Here is a 24577-nt window from a genome sequence, read left to right on the forward strand (position 1 = left end):
TTCCCGAACCAGCCATAACAAAAATTTATCTGTTAGTGTAAATGTGTGAAGATGGTTATTACTATTATTATGATTATTATTATTTTATGATGCGAAGTACAAAAGGTTAAAAGTAGTCAAATGAAATTTGATATATTTTCTTTTAACGCAAATTAGAGAGCTTTTGTATCAATCGTGTCTGAGCTTTGAAGGACGGTATCTGTGTTGGTCTGGTCTTGGGCGTGCGAAGCGAAGAGAGAGATTTTCATTTTCCCATCATCGCCTGCATAATGTGAAGAGCGAATTCTCGTATTAACTGTGAAGTGCGAATTCTAAGTATTCTGGATTCGAATATTCGTCATTCTCATCCAAGCAAACCTAACTGAAGCAGGTGTTTTACGTCATCCGTTAATATTCTAGTTTCCAGTTTGCCTCAAATTTTCCTTGTGCTTCTTGTTACATTGAAACCATGAACAGTTTTCAATGATGGGAGTGAGGGAGGGAATTTATCGATGGCGCCTTTTTCAATTCTGAGTTTGGTTTAGATTTATGGTTTTTCTCTTCCCCTTACCGTTCACTCTTGAATTTTATGTTTGCCCCCATTTCCTCTCTATTTTCTTCCCTGTAGTCGTGGCAAATCAAATGAAGTATCAGCACAAGTGTATTCGGTTCATTCTATTTTTTTAAATGACTTTTTGCTTGCAATTCACAAATACTTGGGTTAATGAATTGTTCCGCTGACTTCTTTTTGCAGGAAGTGAAGGTTACATTTCTGGGTCAACTTCTGCGGAATTTGGCGGATTGTTAGCGAAGTAGTACGAAGTAGAGTAAGGGAAGGGGTTGAAGTTGTCGTTGGTTATTTCATATACGACAGACGAGATTGGTGACAATGAGTGTGGTGGGTTTGACATTGGAAATGAGAACTGTGTCATTGCTGTAGTGAAGCAACGTGGGATTGATGTTTTACTGAATGATGAATCCAAACGCGAAACCCCTTCAGTGGTCTGCTTTGGGGAGAAGCAAAGATTTATGGGGTCAGCTGGTGCTGCATCTGCTATGATGAACATCAAGTCTACAATATCTCAAGTGAAGAGGCTGATAGGGAGAAAATATGCAGACCCTGATGTGCAAAATGAGCTGAAAATGCTCCCGGTTGAAACTTCTGAAGGCCAAGATGGTGGCATTTTGTTCACTTGAAATATCTCAAGGAGACTCATACATTTACACCAGTTCAAATTTTAGCAATGCTCCTTGCTCATTTGAAAACTCTAAACTGAAAAGGATTTGAAATGCCAATTTCAGACTGTGTTATTGGGATCCCATCATACTTTTCAGACTTGCAGAGACGGGCATATCTTGACGCAGCAAGGGTTGCTGGTTTGAAGCCTGTGAGATTGATTCATGATTGTACTGCAACTGCTCTTGGTTATGGAATTTACAAAACAGATTTTCCTGGAACAGGTCCAACCTATGTGGCATTGTGGACATTGGTCACTGTGATACTCAGGTCTCCATTGCAGCATTTGAGTCTGGGAAAATGAAGATACTTTCCCACGCTTTTGATAGGGATTTAGGGGGAAGAGATTTTGATGAGGTTCTCTTTAGTCATTTTGCAGCACAGTTTAAGGAACAGTACAGCATTGACGTGTACTCTAATGTCAAGGCATGTATCAGGTTGCGCACAGCATGTGAGAAGTTGAGAAAGAGAAAGTTTTGAGTGCAAATAATGAGGCAGCTTTAAACATTGAGTGCTTGATGGATGAGAAAGATGTCAAGGGCTTCATCAAGAGGGAGGAATTCGAGAAGTTGGCATCAGGGTTATTGGAGAAGATTTGTGTTCCATGCCATAAAGCATTAATTGATGCAAGACTAACTGCAGATAAGATCGATTCCGTAGAGCTAGTTGGCTCAGGTTCTAGGGTTCCTGCCATAGCTAGATTATTAACTTCTAAGTTCAGGAGAGAACCCAGCCGAAAATTGAATGCAAGTGAATGTGTGGCTCGTGGCTGTGCTCTTCAGTGTGCAATGCTAAGTCCTGTTTTCCGTGTTAGAGAATATGAGGTTTGTATTACAGGACAAAACATTGATTCTTATACTATTCTATGTTAATTCTTTGTGCAGCCATCCCGTGTCTACTTGTTTTCGGTTTGAATTGAATTGAAAATTCTCACACTTCATATTCTCAAAGATATCCTGCACTGTAGGCTTAAATCTTTTGTTATGGTATATATTCTTAAAGGTTAGTAACTTTTTTTTTTTTTTTTTTTTTTTACAGGTCCTGGATTTAAATCCATTCTCCATTGGACTTTCGTCAGATGATGGTCCAATTAGTGCAGTATCAAATGGCATACTTTTCCCAAAGGGGCAATCCATTCCAAGTGTTAAAGTTCTAACATTTCACCGAAGTAGTTTGTTCCATTTGGAAGCGTTCTATGCTAATCCAAATGAACTGCCACCGGGGACATCTCCTAAAATCAGTTGCTTCACGGTATGCACTACCACTACCCTTACTCTAAACATGTTACTAACGTGAAGGACTTCAGATCTTTCATGTGTGCATGTGCCCGAGCTTTAACTGACTTCTTTGGCCATCCTTGGCCTGTTTCTTTATGTCCTTTTTTTCATTTATCTATTTTGGGTGTGTAAAAGGTGTGCAATATAGCAACATAGCTTCCATGAGCTCAATGATTCTTATAGAACATTCTAATTTCTCAAGAAAAAAATTGCATTTGGGTAATGGTAGATTTGTTACGATGATCACCTCTATAGTTTCCCACTTTTGAGCTGTAAAATTATTGCAGTCGATAATCTAGTTTAAATGTTGTACATTTTTTCATGCAACCATCACCAAGTGTTTGGTCTAATCTAGTTTCCTTGGATGCATCAAAGACCATCACTTTTTGTGGATCTTAAGCTCATGCGAATCAACAAAATCCCTTTTCTTATTCTTCAACAAGGGGTCAATTTCATTAGCTATTAAACTCCCATATTCTTATTTAAAAGTACAATAGGGGCTGAGTTACAAAATATTGCAGTCCAAATGAACCTTCTTTATGCATGTATGCATTTGTTGTAATCATGATGTATTTTGGAGCATGAGGAAATGCAATAGATGTAACATCATCTCAAATAATTATCCAAAATTGATCATGCAGTAAAATGACAAGCTATAATTTTGGTTCTGTCTAATAACATTTTCATTAGACAAAACCATCTTTGATATTACAGGACATTGATACTGCCATCCCTTGTCCTAATTATCCTAGATGTAGCATGATGCGTTAGTTGTCATGCTACATCTGCATGCTTACATCTTGTTGATTTTTTGAGGACTACAGAGTAACAGTTCTGATTGGTTGCTAGGCGTTTCCATTTTTCGTGCTACACTATAGCTTTGTCATACATTGTTTCTTCGTCATGCCTTCTCCTCGTTATTTGCTTATGTATTCACTGGCCATTTCTATGTAGATTGGTCCTTTCCATGGGTCCCATGGCAGTAAGACAAGGATTAAAGTTAGAGTTCAACTAAATCTGCATGGCATTGTCACTGTCGAATCAGCTACAGTAAGTAAGAAGCCTCATTTTGATCTCTGTCCATTTTTTGTTACTCTCAGAGCTATTGTGATGTGCATAAACTTTTCATGGTTTCAGATGCTTGAAGATCAGGTAGATGGTATAAAGGGTAATGACCATTCAAATAATGAATCAATGGATGTTGACCCTATCACTAATGAGACAGTAGCAAATGGTGAGGACACTAACAATAGAAGGATGAATCTTCTCATAAATCTGTGAGTATTATTGTCATCTCTCTGCCTCTGATTATTTTTCTTGTATGGAATCATGCAATAAATATTTTTGTTTTTAATTCATTTTTTTCTGGAGCGAAATTTTGTCTTCTGTTGATAGCATGTCCCTGTTTTTTTCCTACTTGGATATGGATTGGGTCACAGATATCATTTATATGGATGTTAGAACTTTGGAGTGAAAATTTGACTACTGTGCCTTTTCAGGCTGATTCTGTGAGGAAAGATAAAACTACCAAAAGACATGTGCCAGTGAGTGAGAACATCTATGGTGGAATGACCAAGGCTGAGATCTTGGAAGCTCATGACAAAGAGCTCCTGTTGACTCAACAGGACAGAGCTGTGGAGCGAACCAAAGAAAAGAAGAATAGCTTGGAGTCCTATATTTACGAGATGAGGAGTAAGGTACCTACTTGTGTTCATGAGACGTACACATATGACTGGTTTGTTATTCAGGGTATATTATTCATGCAGTCATCCAATTCATCTCCTTTGATACATGGTTTTGCTTTTCATGTGGTCATAATTACTTGATACTGACAGATCTCTCTTTCATTTTTCTGAAACGGTGAGACTAATAAGTTTATCAAATGAGATACCCTGTTCTGTAGTTAGTGAAGAACTGGTTTTTGAGACTGTGTAGAGTGCCAAGCTGTGGATGCCATGAGTTGAACACCCATTCCTGTCAAACATTTTTACGTCTTTCTCCATGCTACTTGTCATATACAAGCTTTTAAAACGTATGCGTCTATTTTCTTGATGGGCTTTGATTTAAATATAAACTATATAATTGCATATATGGATAGCTCTTTGACACCTACCGGAGCTTTGCAAGTGACCAAGAGAGGGAAGGCATATCTAGAAGTCTGCAAGAGACTGAAGAGTGGCTTTATGAGGTGGTGATGATGAAACTGAGGTGGCTTACTCAGAAAGACTAGAAGATATAAAGAAGGTTTAATTTTACTTCTCCAATGCTGCTGCTTGTCTTTTTATACCCATGCATTTTTTCCCATCATAATCATAATATATATATATATCTTAATTCCTGTAGCTTGTGGATCCAATTGAGAATCGGTATAAAGATGAAGAAGCAAGAGCACAAGCTACAAGAGATCTGTTGAAGTGCATTGTGGATCACCGCAAGTCTGCAGATTCCCTCCTTCCCCAGCATAAAGAATTGGTACGTCAATACGCAAGCCAGTAGATATTATAGCGAGTCTGCTCAAAATCCAAAGTAATTTGGCTTTGTTGTTTCAGATCATAAACGAGTGCGATAAAGCAGAGCAGTGGCTGAGAGAGAAATTACAGCAACAAGATTCCTTGCCTAAGGACAATGACCCAATTATATGGTCAAGTGATATTAAAAGCAAGGCGGAGGATTTGAAACTGTATGATGCTTGATCTCTCTGTTACCCTATTTGATACTCGTTATTTCCTGTTGCATGGGTCATACTGCTAGGAAAATTTATGTCAATGGTAAAATAACCTAAATCTTAGCGTTTTTAGGTGGAATAGTGAAAAGTCAATCTTGGAGATCGTCGATCTCTAAGCAATCGCCCCATAAATAACGTGTAGGATAGCATTGTGTGTGTGTGTAGAAAACATTGTTCCGCTCTCTTACATGTCGGTCATCATGATTTTACTTCTTTCTTTTTTTTTTTTGGACCCGGGTCATCATGATTTTATTTCAGATTATCATCAATGTTATATTTGTGGCTGTCAGGTTGTGCCAACAGGTGCTGGGATCCAAGGGTTCGTCAACAGTTCCAGAGGACAAAGGCAAAGACAAGCCAGATACTTCCAGTCACCTTTGATGAATCTCTTGATATTGATAGGCAAAGACACAAATTTTCATTATACTCCTGACTAAATTTTCTCTTTTTCTTTTCTGGTTCTTTGTCTTTTTGTTCTGGAAAGTGAATAGGTTCAAGTAGGTGGATTGATTAGGTTATATGGATCAAATATTTGTGTGTTCTAAAGCTTGCAACTCATTTTTGTGTTCTCTCATTTCTGTTGGCACATCTAGAGTTGTCCACTGTACCTTTTTCTGATGTCCATCCAACTCAAACCAGTTGAGCAAATACTTGGCGACGAAGTTATCAATAAAATTGTGCTTTATACTATTTAGGATTACGTATAGTGTTCTTGAGGCAAATGTTATGTTATCCATCTTTACCATGCAACTCTAGTTAACTGTTGACGAATTAACACCAAAAGCAATAGCGTTCCTATAATAATAAAATCAGACATATAATGAAAGGAATGGATTAAGTAACGAACAACTGCTTCAACTGTCATGCAATGCTTATCTCCAAGGTTCAGTTTAAATTTTTGGTTAAAAAAAAAAGCTTAGTTTAATTTTGGGTTTCTGTTTCAAAATTTTTATTTACCAAATAAAATGATATATATTTATATATAAAAAATTGAAAATGAAATTGCCAGCAGCAAACCGCCTTTTTTTTGGTGACAAAATTTATAAACAGCCTTCTTTATGATGCTTGTCGTGCGTCAACAATTCTAAAGAATGTTCTAACCGAACAAAAACAATTATAAGTATTCTAGGACCCTTTCGTCTTTGCGAGAGGCACTTCTGAAGAGAATACACGTATAGGGGGATGCTTATACATGCACATATGAGCGCGTGTATTCATTTTTGTAGTCTGATTTTTAGTTCCTCCCATTGCCTGCCTGACTTCGTCTACCTTGGTTAGTCAAGTTATTTGCTGATATGCCTGTATGTACCTGAGTCTTGAGCTCATACTTCACATTCTCAACTGAATCCCAGTCACAAATTAAATCAAAACCACTGAACTTACCACTTCAACATGCAATTCTTCAACTTTTCTTGCCAGTTTCTTTTAAGCTTCGGTCCCCCTGGATTAAGACATCAATGATGACTTTAGACAAAATCCTATTGGTCATCAACTTTCTGGCTTGCAAGTCAACTCTTAGTCTGCCATGTTCTTGAGCTGCTAAAAAGCATTGAAACTGCATAGAACATTCATGATTATCAGGAAATTCAACATCCCAGACGTCCACATCTGGAAATATACATGCATGAGAAGAAATTTCAGACAATCTAGGGCCTTGGTCCATCTTTGTTGGGCACTGTTGACCAGTAGGACCACAACTCTAGAATCTACAGAACCACTTGGGTAGCTCTAGAAGAACTCGGCATAGGGAATTCGGTCGACATCAAATGGCCTTAGATGACAGGGAATTGTTTGTGTGAATTTTATCCCGGTCACTTCACCATGCAACAAGAGCCCCGAATCAGATTCCGCGCGTGTTAACTAGCTGTTTGCCAATTTCCTCAACACATAAAAAGAACCCGGTGGTAATTGAACCAAAATCTTGCCATGAGATCTATGACTAATGTGCAGATGTGGGAAAGACAGACAGGAACCAACGGCTTTACACTAAGATTCAGTTCGTTTTCTTCTTGGCACTGGTTCCCTTCTTTGATTTTTTGAATCCTGACCCACTTTCCTGCAAAATTCAAAGTCATTCAGAGCCAGATCCATCCGACAAATACAGCAATCACTAGAGGATGCAATTCACATTTACCCTCCGATAATGCCTATAAGCAGCTCGGCCTGTCAACTCCTGCCCATCTTTGGTGACATATACCTGCAATGAACAGAGGATCAAGATCTCACGTAATATGCCAAACTATGCTTTGAACTAATAATCGCATATTTAAGCCATTCACTTGATAAATTTCAATTAATGATAACTACAAGATAAATGCAAGCCAGCAGCATTAGCATTATTGCCATTATATGTTCAAATAGTGAAGACAGTCTAATATATTGCTGTACAAGCCATCAAAATTTAACATTTAAACCTTCATCAAAACATAACAACTACATTTGGACATGGAGAAGTTTGCTGGTGGTTAGAAGAGCCATACCACGCAGTGAGCATAACTGTCAGCAGTATTGAGAAATTTGAAAAGCAATAACCAAAAACTATCCATTATGCATTGATTATAAAAAATACTCTTCAGTCCTTAATGTAGGATCTAATTAGGGAGTTAATATTAGTCCTATATGTAAGACTTATTCAACATGTTTATCAATTTTTTTCCAAATTAACCTTATTGATATTCCCCAATAATGATCAAATAAGAGAGGGATGGAGGGAATTAAGAAAGATACTTAAGTGTCTTAGAAAAAACATATCATATTAAATAATTTAACTAACATTCTTAATCTATTCAATTAATTAATGAGATCTTACATTAAGAACTAGAAGAGTAGAATAGCCAACCTAGTGCTACATATTAAAATATATAGCAATTGAAGCAATGGTATCTTACAGAATGCCAGACCCAAAAAAAAAAAAAAAAAAAAAAAAAGGCAGAATGAGAGTAACAAATTAGTTATTGTCTAGATGTTGGCATATACAAAGGTAAATTAAGGGCATTGTGTTATACTAGAAAGGAATTCCAAGGATCAAATCACACAGCACTATTTCCACCGAAGACAAAAATCATGATACGTGATGCTCCTACATTTCACTATATCCATTAGTATCCTTAACAGCATACAAGAAGGATTTTCCTCACATGATAATCATAAAGTTACCATTTTTTAATCAATCAGTAGACATCATTTCTATGGCCTGAATGTGCCATCAGTCAAGTGAATAATTTCAATTAGTTGACCACATTAAAAACACTAAACAAAATATGAAAGTATCAGTCTGGCCTCACCTTTCTTCCATCTGATGCCGTAAACCAATGACCCACAGATTTACCCTTTGCTTGAACACGTCTTCTGCCTGCATCCTTCGGCCTGTTGGCACAGTTCTTTGGTTCCACCCAATTTGCAGAAGCATGCAAGATTTCTGAAGAAGCAGGCATGTTTGCTTTACTTTTTCCTTTTGACAAAGTTTTTGTTTTACTTCTTTTGGCTGCTGTCCTCTTAGAAGATTCCCCACCGTCTAAAGAAGAATTAATTTTCGGAGTCACCCAGCCCCCAGAAGCATGAACAGGTTCTTCAACAGCCACTTCTTTTGGTTTCTTTCTTCCTCTAGTCGAACTTTTCTCAACACAACCATTCCGAACTTCCTTTCTTTTGGAAGCTTCTCCATTGCCAAATTGTCCCCTGAAATCAAAATAAACCCATAATGCATCATAGCCTCCAGAGATTAGTCTATCATTTTTAAAACTAATACCAATAGATGCCAATGGTCAGATAAAAAGTCGACAGAATGTACATGTAATCAATATGTGATGCGTTAGGTTGGTGGTTCACTTTGTCAACACCTAGCGGATAAAAATTGCACAGGCGACTTCGAACTAATTGCCTAATTCTTGGATCCTTGTGGAAAAAATATTGATGGGCTGGAGGAGGTGGATAAGCTGAATTCCATATTTGTTCATTCCTTTGACAGCTGGTGGACTCAAACAAGCTCTCATTGTGACTTGTTGATACTGGTGTTTCCATGTCTTTGTCTATTGCAGAACGGAAGTATTCTTCACAAACCTCATTCAGTGCAGGTGTTGGAATTGAAAAGCTCTTCACTGGAGAGAAATCTTTCCATAGATCCTGATTTTGGTGCCTCCTAATTGATGCTTTTCTACTTTGGTCAAAAGAAGTTACAAATTCGCTTGACTTACATGATGGTTCCTTGAAGCATGGATCAATCTTGTGGCCACCCCTAACATCTTCACTTACAGGCTCATCAGAATCAGAATCAGAATCAAGTAACTGAAACCTACGAAGAGGACTAGTTGTCAACTTTGGAAACATCAACCCACTCTGGCCCATCTCCATCGTGGCAGAACCCAGGACACCTCCTGAAGATTCTTTTATTTTTCTTTGTTTGCAGTTTCCAGATGAATGAGTAGTTAAAACTCCAGACCCATTCAATGAAACTTTGGAGCTGCTACATAAAGGTTGATTCCATTTTGATGGGCGTGCTTGACCTGACATGGAAGAAACACAATAAATTTAGTGACAAATAAAGCATAAGCAAATCAAAATATGATTTGAAATTTGCACACAGGGAAGAGTAACTATAATGCAAGGACTGAAATATGGGGTTCATCGAACCATGTCCATTAACAGATGTTATAATCGATAGGGTTTGGTATTTCACTGTATTAAAAGGTGATAACAATTTATATGGCTGCATCCCTTGAAGACCTAAATGATTCTAAACACCTAGAGAGGCCTAATTACTTGAACTAATGAAGTAGTTCTCAAATCATATATCCTAAAGAACCACCGAATAGTGATGCAAAACTAGAAGGATCGAAGGAAAGAGAATTTCCAAACCCCCACCTTCTCCTTCGGGAACGCTATTAAGTTCAGTTCGAAACAGGTATTAATTCAATGAGACTTCTTTCAATATTTTCCCTGCCTCCCGACTATATAAAAAGATCAATAAATGCACAACAAAGTACTGACCCATTCCAATCAAGGGAACCTCCTCTTTTGAGAAACGTTATTACGAAATCCAAGACAAGAAGAGCAGATAGAAAGAGAGGCGACAAGGTATAAGCTGTTACCGTGAAGGTCTTCCTCGTCAGAGAAATCCTCGATATCATCATCACCGTCAAAACCCGACGGAAGCCCCTTCTGCCTCTGGACGGACGACGCCGACCCATCACCTGGCCCTCGGCGTAGCCTCTTCAGAATCCGAGGTGGTGGGTCAGGAGCCATATCCGGGTCGGACTCGGCCACATCGGGGCCGAAGCCTTCCTCATCCTCCGCGCGCGCAGAAGCACGGGTAGGACTGAGCGGAGAACGAGGAGCTGATTCATCGACAGTGTGATCCAAATCAAGACCGAGAGAGAAGGAGGGAGCTTCACAATCTGCCATCGAAGCAGAACTACACGGAATGGGAAGTGAAAGATGAAATGTAAACGAAAGATCCGAAGAGTTGGGTTTTGAATTTGAGAAGAAAATGGAGGGAATTGATGAAAGTAGAATAATTTGGCGGGTCGGTGAGCGAGGGTTTGGGTGAAACCGTGGAAGTAAAACGCGGGCTGGCCAGTTCGGTCCGTCCGGATTTCACCCATTGTTATATAATTTTTTTCAATAAAAAAGCGTAAATATTATTATTAGATAAGAGAATACCACTGCAAATGAAGAAGAATGATATATAGCTGCATAGATGACTCACTTGTATTTAAATCCAGCTATAACAATATAAATTGAAGGATAGATGAATTTTTAAAAATATAATATCATCTCTTTATTTTTTATCATTTTAACACACATTCGAACTTTTTATTAAAAAAAATTTTCCATTTTAGATTTTTAAATAATTTTCATTTTGAAATTTCAATGAGTATTAATTATATTTGTTTTTTTATGTTCAATTTGTTTAGAATAAAATGACATCGTGTAATGATTTCTCAAAATATCAAATTAAATATCTATTTCAATATGTATTTGTGTACTTACAAAAACCTAAGTTTTGCCAACACAATTATTGCAAATATGATATTAACAAGATATATAACTATTGCCATAAATATATAATGCTTTTAGACCCATTTGATTCATTGTTGCATACAAAGTGATATGATTTTGAATTCATTTGGATATTCAATGATTTCATCTACAAGACGGGTAAAATATAAAGTTGTTCATTTTTCCGATGCATTTTTCTTGAGTTAGTGATATATGCACAAATTATTTTAATTCATATAACATTTATGCATTGAACGATCCTTTTGGACATGACTCTGGCAATTTATATCTTGCAATCACTTTTATGTAAATTTCAATATTTAATGAGCCATTTACATACGCTGTAACAACATCCTGTTTTCATAAACTATTACATTTTCTTTTTGGTGAACATATATTATTATATTTAATATTCAAAAATTATTGCATCATTACAAAATATGTCTCATCATAATTATCATTAAACCTTTTTGAAAAAAATTTTATTCTCGTAAATTTTCATTTACCTCATAATAATTTTATATTCCATGTATTCAAATAGCATATCCATAATTTTCATGTTATTTAAAGTAACATACTAATTTCATTTTCCAGTGCGTAATCCACATATAATACTACCTTCAGTCTTTAATATAAGACCCTGTTTAACTTTTATTTTGATTCTAAATATAAAACCCTAATCCACTTTATCTCTCATATTTATGTATTTTTTCTAAAAAAAAATAATTTTTCTAATAATAATAGTTCTAACCAATACACTTGATTAACAAAGATATTTTAAAAAAAAAACACCTATTTATTATAAATAACTAACTTAACTTATTTTCTTAATCTCCTCAAATTAATCAACCAGCTCTTATACTTAAGACTAAATAATATATCATAATTTAATCACATCATATCAATACTATTGTCGAAATTTATTTTTTTTTTGGTTTCATTTTTCCAGTTGTCTCTTTCTTAGTTCAATGCATCTGAACCACTCTTGCTCCACAGAAAACATAATATACAGAATACCGGTGCCATCAATGCTGCGTGATAATCTAATTCCTCATTTGATATATTTGTCCTCAGACATAAATTATACACTAAAAGCAACATGCTTCCCTAAGATTTTGCTAGGATCCTGCACAAAATCAAGACAGATTACAAAACAGGGCTATTTCCCAGTCCAGATTATTCCATTGTATTGAGGCAATCAGGTACATTGGGTTGGAAAAGACTATCTGCTCAGTGCCTAGCCTGGGATTATATTGAAGAACCAAGGCATGATATGGCCACAGTCTGAGGTGGGGAATGTGAGTTTATTCATGGCCCTTCATTCCTTGTAGCACAGCTTCCGGAAGATGCTTGTACTTTCCATAGTGCTAAATTAAATGAACTGCCTCCTGTTAATCATTCTTCAGATACAATGGCCAGCAAATTCTGCTTCTGCTTAAATCTATATCTTTTGCTTGAGTACATGGCGCAATTGGAGTTTCTGGCTTTCCATCCGAGCCTCCATAAGCCTGGCTTTCAGACTATTCTTCTGCGTACTGCGAGGAATGCATCCCTTCATACCTCGATGTCCGTGCGGATTTCCTGACTCGGGAGAACTCAGCTGGCATAAAAGATCTCTGGGGCTCAGCCCGCCTTTACTGGATCCCCGATCAGGTGACATGAGGCCACCACAAGATAACCTTCCATTTGAAAGCCTACCATTGACACCATCCACTGAGACTGTCTTATAATTTTCCCCATTGTTTGGGCATGACTTCCAAATCCTTCCTATGGATGAGACCTTTTTTGTTTGCTTGGTTGGTGGAACCGAGCAGACTTCACTGATTTCAGTTATTGGGGTCTCGTCACCGCAATTTTCTTCCCATTCCTCCAGCACACTTCCTGAGACATTACTCTCTCGGTGGTGATTCTTGTTCACAGAAGAAGCACTACCTTCTGGTGAATAACTTGAGCCTTGATCCTCAATATGGCTTACAGTTTCCCATCCACTTTCATCCTCTATCTCTCCGTTATCATCCATGTATAAATCTGAACATCTCTGCATGATATCCTTAGCTATCATATTGGCTTCAGGGCTCACTGTGTGAATCTTTGATGCACGACTAGCTGGAGAATAAGCAACACAAGGTTCAATCTCCCTTTCAGCGGGTTCACCACCGTTTACTTCTTCAAAAATGGCAAAAATGTCGTCTGGATTAGGGGGTTCATACGAAAATCCCTTGATATCCTGTATGTTCACTGCAGCCACAGCCTGTCGAAGTGACTGTACCTCTCTCATCTCCTTTGGATCGAAGTCTGCACATTTTGACTTCAAAAAACTCTCCAAATCTGCTACAAGTTTATTCATCTGTGAGTATTTCTCTTCAAGAGCAACTTTTGCATCTATTAATTTCATTTGAACACGTTCTTCGCGCCATACTTCAGCCACCTGCAACATCTTCCTCTCCTCTTCCACTTCTTCTCTAAGTTTCATAGATTCCCTTTTCAATGCTTCAACTTCAGCCTTGTCTTCTCCAATTTCTTTAGCAAGCTCATCACATACTTCCTCAATCAATACTCTGGCCTTTCTTTCCTTCTCATAATCTTGCATACAACGCTTAATTGATAATTTAGCATCTGCCAATTCATTCACTAACCTTGAATTGACAATTTCAGTCCTCTGGCGACTTTTCCTTTCTCGGTTTAATTCTGCTTTAATGTCATCAATGTACACACGGATTTTCTCATGCTCTCTGCTTCTCCATGATGTCCTTTCCTCGCTTACTTTCCTCAAGAAATGCTCAAGTTTCTTTTTTGAGGTGTGCTGCTCAGTCTCAAGCTCTTGAATGCGTGCTCGAGCCTGGTCAAGTTCAGATTCAAGAGCAGAAACGACAGACACAGCGCTCACCTTTTGATCAAGAAGTTTCATTTGGTTGTAGATATGTTGCGCCTCATCAAGGGTTTTCAAGCAGACAGGATCCCACTTTGTTGCCCCCTCCATTGCAGAGTTGGAAAGAAGGAAAGATGGCTCAAGCTGAAAAATTGAAGAATTGAGATCAGCATTTCAAGCTTCTTATTATACCCCACAAAAAAAGTCCTCCTATGGTTGATATTTTAAATGCTACTTTCAACATGTGAGCTTACATTAAAAGAAGTGTGATAACAATCCATGCCCTTCTAATGAAAGCCTAAACGAACTTCACACATCATGAATCTAAGCAACACTAAAAAAGTCAATTAAAACTTCAACGCATGCTCTTTCACCAGAAGCTCTTCTATATCATTTCTACTTGTCAATTTAAAGCTTCCATTAGGGATTACTGTTATGTCAAACTGTACTTGGATGTGCACGTGTGTACTGGTGCAGACGAACAGGTCCTTAATGTATGTTTCATTTCAACACTAGCAAATCACCAACTGCACATTGCTCATGATATTATAATTGGAAGCACATCTCAAGTGGCTTTTGCACAGGGAGTAAACTACTGATTTAAAGTTGGTCCTCACATGCCTGGTCAGGCAAGGAGATCACAATGCAGTATAGAAGAAAATTGTGACTCTACGCCCTTTACTCAATAATGTTCAAGCACAAGGAACTATGGACACTTTAAGTACTTCAATTGAGAAATAAAAAATACCATACCTCACAGAAGTGTCCATTCTTTGCACCAACAATGGAACGAGGGCTTTGTAATACATTGTTCAGATCAGAACCATTGATAACACCATTTTGATGATTGGGAAACCGGTGACCTCCATGGCCAATTCCATGCTGTTGAGGAGTAAAAACACAATGAGTATGCAAATGATGCTAACCACATTGAAAAATATGGCACAAGAATACCAAGCAACAAGGAAAAGAAATTCTCTGATACTAACAGAAATGCTCTGATTTCTAATAACAGATCCTGGTGCATAAAGGATGCAGAAAAAAGGATCCCAATGAAGTCATGCTTAAATTATAAAATGCATCCAAATAAATTAAGTGGAACGGCAGCAACTGGAGATAATAAACATCAAAGAATGGGGAAAAAGATATTTCATAGAAATCAAGTAAATATTAGGTTACCCATGTCCACAGGTAAACCCTAACTGCATTTTACATAACATTAAAGAACAGTAAGGTCGTAACTCGTAAGAAGTTTTTCAGTAGAACTCGAAACCAATGAACTAGACATAACTTTTTAAGCTCGAAAAGACAGTTCAGTATCTTCCTCTGGAAGTCCAATATATGGCAAAACACAAAAAGTAGCTTGGAGAATGATGATAAAGATCCAATCTCAAAAGTCAACCATAGACTTCAACATCAAGCAACAATCAAATCAGGAAAAAAACAAATCTTGAATGTATTTACTCCCAATGATGAGACAATGATGAGGATAAATTAGCTCAATGCTGCAAAACAGAACTTCAATCAAAAGCAGCTAATGCAAGAAACATAGACATGAGAATGAATGCTACGGATCTATAGTAAACAAAAACACAAATCCAAAAGCAATACTGAAGCTACCTGCCGTCCCGACCTAGCCGGCGCCATCTCCGGCTGCTGCAACCGCCACAGCCCAGCGGCGAGCTTCCTAACAGACACGCTCGCCTCTCTTTGCTTCTTCCCTTTGGCTCTCCTGCCGCATCCAGCATCCGACTTCTCATCCTCGTCAAGTGGATCTTTGTTCTTCCCTTTATCATCGGTCTTCCACTTCAGTAAAGGGGTTTCAGGTCGGCTCCGTCGACCCAAAGGAGCACCATTTTTCCTAAACCGGGCCAATGGGGTTCTGGGTTTTCGTCGGTGAGACGACTTGGGAGGCTGAAGATCTGAGTCCGGTGACGGATTTCGAGTCCTCGAAAGAATATTCTCCGAACATTTTGGTGGGTGTTGAGACTTGCCTGAAACTTTCATCTTCTCCGGCGAGTGTGGGCCACTCAGATATCCAGATAGAGTATTGCTCCCTGCATAAATATCCCCAGGGAGAAAGCAACGAAGATAGATACAGAGACAGAGGGGTAAAGAGGGGGGCAGAGGGAGAGCGAAACAAAGCGAGAATCTGTGTGTGTTTGTGATGGAGCTTGTGAAGTGTGTGCAGGTTTGAGTCTGTGAGAACACGAGAAAGTACAGAGAGAAACAGGGAGAGGGAGAGGGACGCTATGCCTCCGCAAGAGAGAGAGGGACATGGCGTTTTCAGAGATTAGCTGAGAAAACGACGCAATCGGATACAAAATACGCAAGTCACTCCGTATGTTTCTACGGTCAACGTATCTCTTACAAGTATTCTCCTTCTCCATTTTTTCCCGGGGGTGAAATTAGTAAATTACCACGGCACAATTTGGTTCTAGTTTGGGGAACGAAACGACGTCGTGTGTTTCAGCGGCTTCCCCGAAGAACCATGGGGATATTTTTTTTGCCCTTTCGCCAGAAGAGACGTTATGATTTGAATCTTGGCATCCCCACGTAGGGGAATCTACCTAGTTTCAACTTTCAATGATAAAACAATTTCATTACTTTTTTTCTTTTCATATTTTTTTCCCGTCATGTTTCACTTAAGGGAGAAAAAAATCCTTATAAGTACGGAACTTTTAATTTCATACTTAAAAATTCACGGCCAAAAAATATTTTTCAGTTAAAAAAAAAAGATACTCTTCCGGTCCTAAATGTAAGACCCTTATACTAGTGTGTAAATGTACGACCCTTATACTAGTGTATATAAGAGTCTTACATTTAGGACCGGAGGAATAAATAGTTTCGTAATTTATATCCAAGTTCCGATGAGAAACAACAATGGCCTCGCCTCGTATTCCTTTCGTTAGATGTATCAAATCAATTTTCTTTGAAATAAAAAATTATAAACATGTTCATCCTGTCGACGATTTTAATTTTTTTTTGAAAAAAAAAAGAGTGTTGAAACAAACTTAAAATACAACCCAATGAACAATTCTTTATCAAACTATAAAAAAAATTCTATTTAATTTGTCGTTAAACTCTATACAACTACACAGAGATCTATCTAATTAATTAAAAACGATTAAAAAAAAAACTTGGTCGTGTGTGTGTGTTTCAAGGAATTTTTGGTATGTTCACTCGTAAGTCTTAAAGTAACTAACTAATAACTGTGCAAGATAAAGCGAATGGTCGACCAAGAATTTCAACGCTCAAGGTAGCTTATAAAAAGGTTACATCATGGGCATTTTGAAATATAGTGCATAGGAAATTAATCATTATTGGGTAACTGGGAACTTTCCAATTTAAAAATAAAATAATTATTTATAATAAAAACATTTTAAAAAACTCAAGTTAATTAGTAACTTTTAATTAAGTAATTAATTATTAACCTGTTAAATTTTCAATAAATTGTTTCTGTATTTTGAAATGACAACGACGTACGACTTATAGAATTACAAAGTGAAATTTAGAAACACCTTGTCCCTAAATGAAAAATCAATGAAAGAGAAAATCCAAAAGCAAAATAAATAAATAAATGCATGTTAATCATCACATATGAATATATGATGGGAAAAAAATAATGACAATAATCATAACCTAAATATCGTCCAACAAAAACATCACAGATCTACATTTTGAGAGAAACTATCACATTAGATTTACTTGTTTTTAAGTAAGCACCTAAGAAATTATGGAAAAATCAAACTTCTGACTGTAATAGAAAGAATTGTTTCAGGCCAGACAAAAAATAGAAAAATTTATTCATAAACATCTGTTTGAAAATTAACTGACAAATAGTAACTGTTATGTTTTCATACATTAAAAATATCCACACTTAAATTTTGGTGTTAACGAATCATTAATTCTTTAAACATGCATATATGGTTAATTTTCCCAAAGAAATCCACTTACAGTACATCCAATCTTTAATATAAAATCGATTTGATTAATTTAAGAAGATTAAAAAAATTATTAGATTACTTAATTATAGTATATGCTACATAATCTTTTTAAAATACTTATATGTATTATTGTATTACCTATCAATATATAAGTGAGACAAATTAATTTAGACTAAAAAATAAACATAAATATTTTAAATTTATTTAATAAATTTTTAATTTATCTAAATTAATTAAATAACTCTTATATTAAGAATAGATTGATAATAGGATGGGGTAATATTAAAATTTCATTGCAAGATAAAATAGCGACGTTGGCAACACGCGCGACAGGAGAGCGTGGAGAAGAGGGGGGGTTTGTCGGGGTTACCGCCGAAAACCATTGGTGAAGGGCGGGCTTGAATGAATGATAAGTGCACTGGGGAGGGGGCAGCCGTGCAGCGTCAGCGTGGGCTGTACACTCTTCTATTTGTTCGGTTCCATAATTTAGGATCCCTCCGCAAAGGCATCCGAGGGACTCGCCACGTGTCTCTCCCTCACCTCGCCACGTGTCTCTCCTATGTGCCTCCTCTTCCCATGTGCGACAAACCCACAGGCCACACACTCACATGGCCCTCTAAAATTAAATGCCTCCCACAGTTACACACAACCCCCCCCCCAATTATTTTAACTAATTAAATATTCACCTTTTCCTTATTTTGTTGTTTAAAAAAGAGAGTTGGGACTTTAGATCTAGTCTTCTTTTTGGTTTAATCTAATTTAAAAAAGAGGGGCTAAACGGCTATTTAATCCCAACTTAGCGAGCTCCCTTAAAAAGCAAATTGATTTATTATTGTGTCGTATGTGTTTGGGGAGTGTGGTTGCATGAAAAGGGCAAAAAGGATTGTGATGAAATCCACAAAATCTCCATAGTAACCGCGGGCCATGCCTCATCATGGTTTCTGTACTTCACTTTCTAGCGCAGGCATGGGGGCTGCTCATAATTTTTTTCTTGAAAAAAATCAATAGGGCGAGGTTCCATTAGAATTTTTGCAGGGCAAAATTAAAATAAAATCCGCCTGCTAGATCTTTATTCCATGCATAAAAATAGTCATTATTTCCAAAAAAAAAAACAAGAAGAAGAAAGAAAGAAGAAGTGGCCTTATAAGTCTCATGCCACAAAGCTTATATGGCCATATTTGCTATCATAATTGAAATTATTTATAAACACATTTCATCTAAACTAAGACAAAATTTCTTTCACATACTTATCTCATATTCTATAAAAAATTACTTATAAACTATTCCAAACAAGTCTTATATCAATTCAAAAAACTCTAATATCCAATATACCAATATTTTAGAACTGACTTTCTCTTTGAATTTGTGTTCATAACAAGATAGTATTATTTTGAACTTCATTTGTTAATTACAATCCCAAAGGCAATGCATACACATGTTAATTACAATCCCCATTTATTTAAACCGAGTATAATTGAAGTGAAATACAGTTCGTATCATCCAGTAAGTTCTTATTTGACTCAACTTCATTTTCTTAAAATTTGGGAAATACTTCTCTCTCAAATAAAAAAAGTTGCCACCCACCATAAATTCAATTTATTGCTTTGTTCCTTGGGGACTATTCCCTTCTCAAAGTTCCACAGTAAACTGCATGAAAAGTCAGCCTGAAAATGAACCAATGAAACTGACATATCAACTCACTTGCATTCAATTCCAGGACAGTATTCATCTCACCTCTATTTCTATCACACACGCCATTACCAAAATATTAAATAGGTTCAAATAACGCAGCATTCCCACTCCACCGGCAAAACAAGAACTTCAACTGTCGCACACCAATACATGATCATCTCTACAAATTGATTTTATGACCTACCTTAAACTACACAATACAGTAGGAATTTTTCAGAAGCTCTATGAATATATTAACAGATACTCACTATCACAAAGCTATAGACATTCAGCATCCAGGTCTGAACTGATACTTCTGCTCCCACATAATCATAATCTTAGCCATAGCATCGAATTGGATCGTTGCACCCTTTGGCAGCAGACTGCTTGAAACCAAACCTGCCTCCTTTCTCAAGGTATTGCTGGTGGTATTCTTCTGCCCGGTAGAACTTTTTGGCCGGAAGAATCTCTGTAACGATCTTCCTGTTTAACTTCTGCTGTTGTCTTTCCATTGACTCTCGGGCTGCTTTCTCTTGTTCAGGAGTGTAATAGTATATTCCAGATCTGTACTGTGTTCCCACATCATTCCCCTGCCACACATCAAGGTTAAAGCGCCATTAAGTGGTTGAGCTACAGGATGCATGTGCAACGTCTGGCAGCATTTCAACAACAACCACAAACCATACAGTTACTCCATCCGAGTTCAAATTGCCCCGCCACACTTCTTTTCATTCTAACTTGAATGCAGCTACATTTATAGTTTCTGGAGACTTATAAATGTAATATAGTGCAGTTATTAATGTTCATAATTCCATGTCAAAATAAGATTTTGTAAAAAAAAAAAAAAATGGCTGTTTCAAGTGCTTACAAACATCAAGAAGTATGTTCATGAGTAATATGAGGCTTAAGAAAATGCAAGTCAAAGTCGAACTTGATAATTAACTCAGGTGCAAGCCAGGGCCATGTGCGTCAAGAATATAAATAGACACACAAATGTGAGATCAAATTCATGCTACTAATTCTCATCCCAAAAAGAACAAGGCATAAAGCCGATGGGTATGCAAATAGCATTGGTCTTGGAATGCCAGCCCAAGTTTATGGCAGAAAGAAAGACAGATACAAAGGGTAAGTTGGCAAGAGAGGGGGGCAACAACATAAAGAACTCTAACATATGGTGGAGGTATGGAAAGGTGCCAGGCAAGGATGGACAGTGGGGAGAATGCAGGCCTCTCAAATGCTAGTATGTCATAAGGTGCTCTAGTGATTGCGCTGTGTCTTTCTTATTTTTCCTATTTTCCCTTTTGACTGTATGTAGGTGGCTGGCTGTGCTAAACGGTTGAACTTCCTCAATCTCCCACTTAGGTTGCAGGATTAACCAATAATTTTGTCTTAATCTTGATATTCACACTGCCATTATCAATAAAACAATGTGGCTTGCATGAAAAGCATTTGAATCGATCCAACTCAGAATGCAAGGCTTCGAAGCATCCTATGAATAACTGATGAACTACTCCTCCGGTCCTTAATATAAGACCCATTTAACTAATTTGATTAGATTAAGGAAGTTAGGTAAGTTAGTTAACTATAAAAAAAATGACATATTTTTCTTAAAACACCACAATCATTTTTCTTAATACCCACTCTCCCTCCTCTATTTGATTATGATTGAGAAGTATCCATAGGGGTAATTTAGAGAAAACTGATAAATATGATAAAGGGGTCTTATATTTAGGACCAAAACCAACTCAAGAATCAGGTCCTATATTAAGGACCGGAGGAGTATTACATATCCATAATAGCATGGTAGAAGGTGAGATGCATGATCTCTCTATTTCCCCTTATTTTTATCTATACTCACATGTCAACACCAAACAGTGTCATTTGTAATGAAGCACTTCTGGAATTCAGAGATTCAGGAACTTACCAATAATTCCATGAATTTTATAACAAGAAAACATGACCCATAAAGAGGAAGTTTGAACAGGACAAAACAAAACGGCATAGAAATTTCCATTTTAGATTTTGGATTTGGATGTCAAACTTGAAACATTCAATCCTAATGTGGATCCTTTGAAGTAACTAGCCTTAGTGAAGAAGAGCTATAAGAAGAGAATGGCAGGTCCCACCTTTCAAAGTAATACCCATGTGAATCTTAAAAAGTGGGGCCCACTGCTTCCTTCCTATTTCTCTCTACTTCACCCCAATGATGTACTTCAAGGGATCCAAATTATCAGAAGTAAATTGCATTTCAAGATTTAACCAGTTGAATCAGGAAAATGTGCAAGTGAAGCAGAAAATTTGATTCAAAAAAAAAATGTAGTAATTTCAAGCGTATGCCATATCAACAGAAATGCATTTAAACACACAAAAGCACACAGACATAACCAAAAACCAAAAAATTAAAAAATAAAAACATAAACAGACAAACGAAAGCACAATTGCAAACCTAGAAGGCTAACCATCAACAGGAACAACCAATATCAAATTACAGCTTTGCACAAATAAGACATTAAATCAAATTTTTTGTGCATATCAAACCCTTAAAGTAATAATTCATGAAGTTAACCAAAACTATCTCAGTTCACAATCCACTATCTACATTTATCATGTGCATCAGCAAAGTCTGGACATCCCACTTGAAATTCAAAAAGCACCTAACTCAATTACCAGATCAATTCCATCAACCACAACAAGGGTTATAGAACAAGGAAAGAGCTCTACTATACCTGTCGATTCGGAGTGGTAGGATCATGCTTATCCCAGAACGCATCAAGCAAAGCGTCATAACTACATTCTTTGGGGTCATATTGGACCCTGACGATCTCTGAGTGGTTTGTGGTCCCAGTACAAATATCCTCATAGGTTGGATTGTGCAAAAATCCCTGACTGTACCCAACCTCAGTCTTAGTTACCCCAGGCACCCTCTGAAAGACTAATTCAACACCCCAAAAGCAACCACCACCAAACTGGGCAAACTGCTGGCCTGGTGCAGGGATGTCATCATCTGGACCCTGAGGAATCGAGGAATCCATATTCTCAGAAGCCCTCATGCTACCAAACCCGAGTCTATTCAACAAGTTCATATTTGGCTTGCAAATAGCAACACGTTGGTGAGTTTGAGGGAAGGAGCAAATACGCTTGGAAGAGAACCTAGAAACCGAAGGGAGGAACTTGGTTTTGGTAGAATTGGAGAGCGATGATGAGAGAAACACCAGAATGGAGCTAGACGTGGAGGTACAACTGCTACCGCTTGCTGCTAAGAGTTTAAACAAGATAAGCTTTCTGTTCTAGAAGATATCGTCAAGACTACAATGCCATTTCATAAATAAGCCCAAAAAGACATAAAGAGCCATGACTGGTTGAGGCAGTGTAACTGCAGCTGCATGCTGCTAAACGCTCATAAAAACTAAGCTTCCATTTGTAGATACAACGAAAAATTATACTGGCCTTATGCCCTTATATAAATAAATCTCAAGAAGTGACAGAACTACCAGGTGAACATGCGAAGGAAAGCAATATGCAACTCATAAAGCATATTTGACTGCGTAAAGAGTATTTATGATTACTCTATGTAGGAAACCGTGGTAAAACTTGTTCCAGTTTAAACGGCCTAAAAAAGACTATTAGTATGACTGCCAAGAAGTTCGTGAATCCACAAAGGCAATACGCCAAAAGTAGAGACCACAGGCTGAGTAAACACACGCAACAGAATACATACTATAATTATACCAGTAGCAGTAATATTAAAAACAATAACACATCCAATTTAGAAAATCGTTTGAAGTTCTGGGTTCTCCACTGATTTTTTTTTTAATAATCTCCTTAATTTAATTAAAAAATGATACAAAATAATGAAACAGAAAAGCAGAACCAGGGAATTCGCAAGAACTGGAATAGTTAGTGCGAGTGAAGCGAGAAAGTTGAAAAATTAACTCAGACAAATCAATTACTGAAAGGAAATTCCAAATCAACGCATACCTGCCGTACAAATATTCATCTTCAACCCTTCAACAAATACAACAAAAGTGAAAATAACAAGGATGACTGAGCATAAACGAAGAAAACCCACAATCAAAATCGCAAATAAAAACACGTAATTGCATGAGAGAAGGAGAAATGGAAATGATATAATACCTAGCCCAGAGTGAGAATTAGACAGAAATAAGAAAAGAGAAGACCTGGATGGGGATGAAGGAACGAACGCCGATGACGAAGATAAAACCAAGGTACTAAAAACCGGACCGGACACTGAACCGGTTAAGTCACTGGGTCAAGGGTTAGTGGTTCAAACCGGAGTCAACTCGGAATCAGACCGGTCATAATTAAATAATATAATTTAATTAAGATATTCATATTTAATTATAATATTTTCAAATTGTCTTTTTAAAAAGGCAGAGTAGGGGCATTAAGGGGCTATTGGGAGGCGAAACAGTCATGTACCATTAAAAAAAAATCCCGTAGATGAGTTTATCGAGAGCATTTAATGGTTTGTATGGTCATATCTAGTCTGAGCTACCAGTACATGATTTTGTGGCTTTGTTTAAATTTTATTTTATTTAAATATGGGGAATACAAATCGAAAAGTCTCTGTTTGCTTTGAAAATTAAAACACATCTTCGTATACCACCAATGCCTGGTAAAAAGAGGAAAGAAAACAGAACTGCGATGCCTCACCAGCTTCTCCGTCTCTGGCTCCGTTATCGTGACTTCTATCACCATGTTCCGACAGTGAATATGAGCTTTCAGATCTCAACAACAATGTTATTTCCTCTTATGATTTCATTACATCTTCAGCCTCAGATTTATCGGTTTTTCATCAGTTCCCGTTCTTCTCCATCCTCCGCCGTCTGCTCTCTCTATTTTGCTTTATTTTAT

The 24577-nt window shown here is 37.2% G+C and overlaps 3 protein-coding genes and 1 pseudogene across 3 annotated transcripts; 1 reads left to right on the forward strand and 3 right to left on the reverse strand.

Moving 5' to 3' along the window:
• Positions 1 to 849: 849 nt before the first annotated feature.
• LOC114719046 (heat shock 70 kDa protein 16-like) lies at positions 850 to 5792 on the forward strand (annotated as a pseudogene).
• Positions 5793 to 7211: 1419 nt separating this feature from the next.
• LOC114719025 (uncharacterized) lies at positions 7212 to 10675 on the reverse strand. Its single transcript, XM_028904483.1, has 5 exons — positions 10306 to 10675; positions 9009 to 9720; positions 8503 to 8896; positions 7353 to 7415; positions 7212 to 7274 (listed from the first exon to the last, which is right to left on the reverse strand). The coding sequence occupies exons 1-5, from the start codon at positions 10616 to 10618 to the stop codon at positions 7212 to 7214; spliced, it is 1545 nt and encodes a 514-aa protein (XP_028760316.1). The 5' UTR covers positions 10619 to 10675.
• Positions 10676 to 12247: 1572 nt separating this feature from the next.
• On the reverse strand, positions 12248 to 16333 carry LOC114719030 (uncharacterized protein At5g41620-like). The gene is made up of 3 exons (XM_028904488.1): positions 15705 to 16333; positions 14838 to 14966; positions 12248 to 14228 (listed from the first exon to the last, which is right to left on the reverse strand). The coding sequence occupies exons 1-3, from the start codon at positions 16089 to 16091 to the stop codon at positions 12657 to 12659; spliced, it is 2088 nt and encodes a 695-aa protein (XP_028760321.1). The 5' UTR covers positions 16092 to 16333; the 3' UTR covers positions 12248 to 12656.
• Positions 16334 to 19617: 3284 nt separating this feature from the next.
• On the reverse strand, positions 19618 to 23868 carry LOC114719031 (peptide methionine sulfoxide reductase A1-like). The gene is made up of 4 exons (XM_028904489.1): positions 23837 to 23868; positions 23681 to 23746; positions 22429 to 22955; positions 19618 to 20292 (listed from the first exon to the last, which is right to left on the reverse strand). Exons 2-4 carry the CDS (start codon positions 23697 to 23699, stop codon positions 20041 to 20043), a joined length of 798 nt encoding a protein of 265 aa, XP_028760322.1. The 5' UTR covers positions 23700 to 23746; positions 23837 to 23868; the 3' UTR covers positions 19618 to 20040.
• Between the last annotated feature and the right edge of the window lie 709 nt (positions 23869 to 24577).

This window comes from Neltuma alba, unplaced genomic scaffold, assembly GCF_004799145.2.
Source record: "Neltuma alba isolate B1F8T4 unplaced genomic scaffold, ASM479914v2 tig00011885_pilon, whole genome shotgun sequence".
Classification (NCBI taxonomy): domain Eukaryota; kingdom Viridiplantae; phylum Streptophyta; class Magnoliopsida; order Fabales; family Fabaceae; genus Neltuma; species Neltuma alba.

Excerpts from the sequence above, each read along its gene's own strand:
- LOC114719025 (XM_028904483.1), bottom strand. The coding sequence starts at position 10,618 with ATGGCAGATTGTGAAGCTCCCTCCTTCTCTCTCGGTCTTGATTTGGAT. Across the intron at positions 9,721-10,305 it reads TGACGAGGAAGACCTTCACG|GTCAAGCACGCCCATCAAAA; the intron begins GTAACAGCTTAT and ends CTTCCATGTCAG. Across the intron at positions 7,275-7,352 it reads CTTATAGGCATTATCGGAGG|GAAAGTGGGTCAGGATTCAA; the intron begins GTAAATGTGAAT and ends TGAATTTTGCAG.
- LOC114719030 (XM_028904488.1), bottom strand. The coding sequence starts at position 16,091 with ATGAAAGTTTCAGGCAAGTCTCAACACCCACCAAAATGTTCGGAGAAT. Across the intron at positions 14,967-15,704 it reads CGGCTAGGTCGGGACGGCAG|CATGGAATTGGCCATGGAGG; the intron begins GTAGCTTCAGTA and ends ACTCCTCAACAG. Across the intron at positions 14,229-14,837 it reads AGAATGGACACTTCTGTGAG|CTTGAGCCATCTTTCCTTCT; the intron begins GTATGGTATTTT and ends TCAATTTTTCAG.
- LOC114719031 (XM_028904489.1), bottom strand. Across the intron at positions 20,293-22,428 it reads CTACCACTCCGAATCGACAG|GGGAATGATGTGGGAACACA; the intron begins GTATAGTAGAGC and ends GATGTGTGGCAG.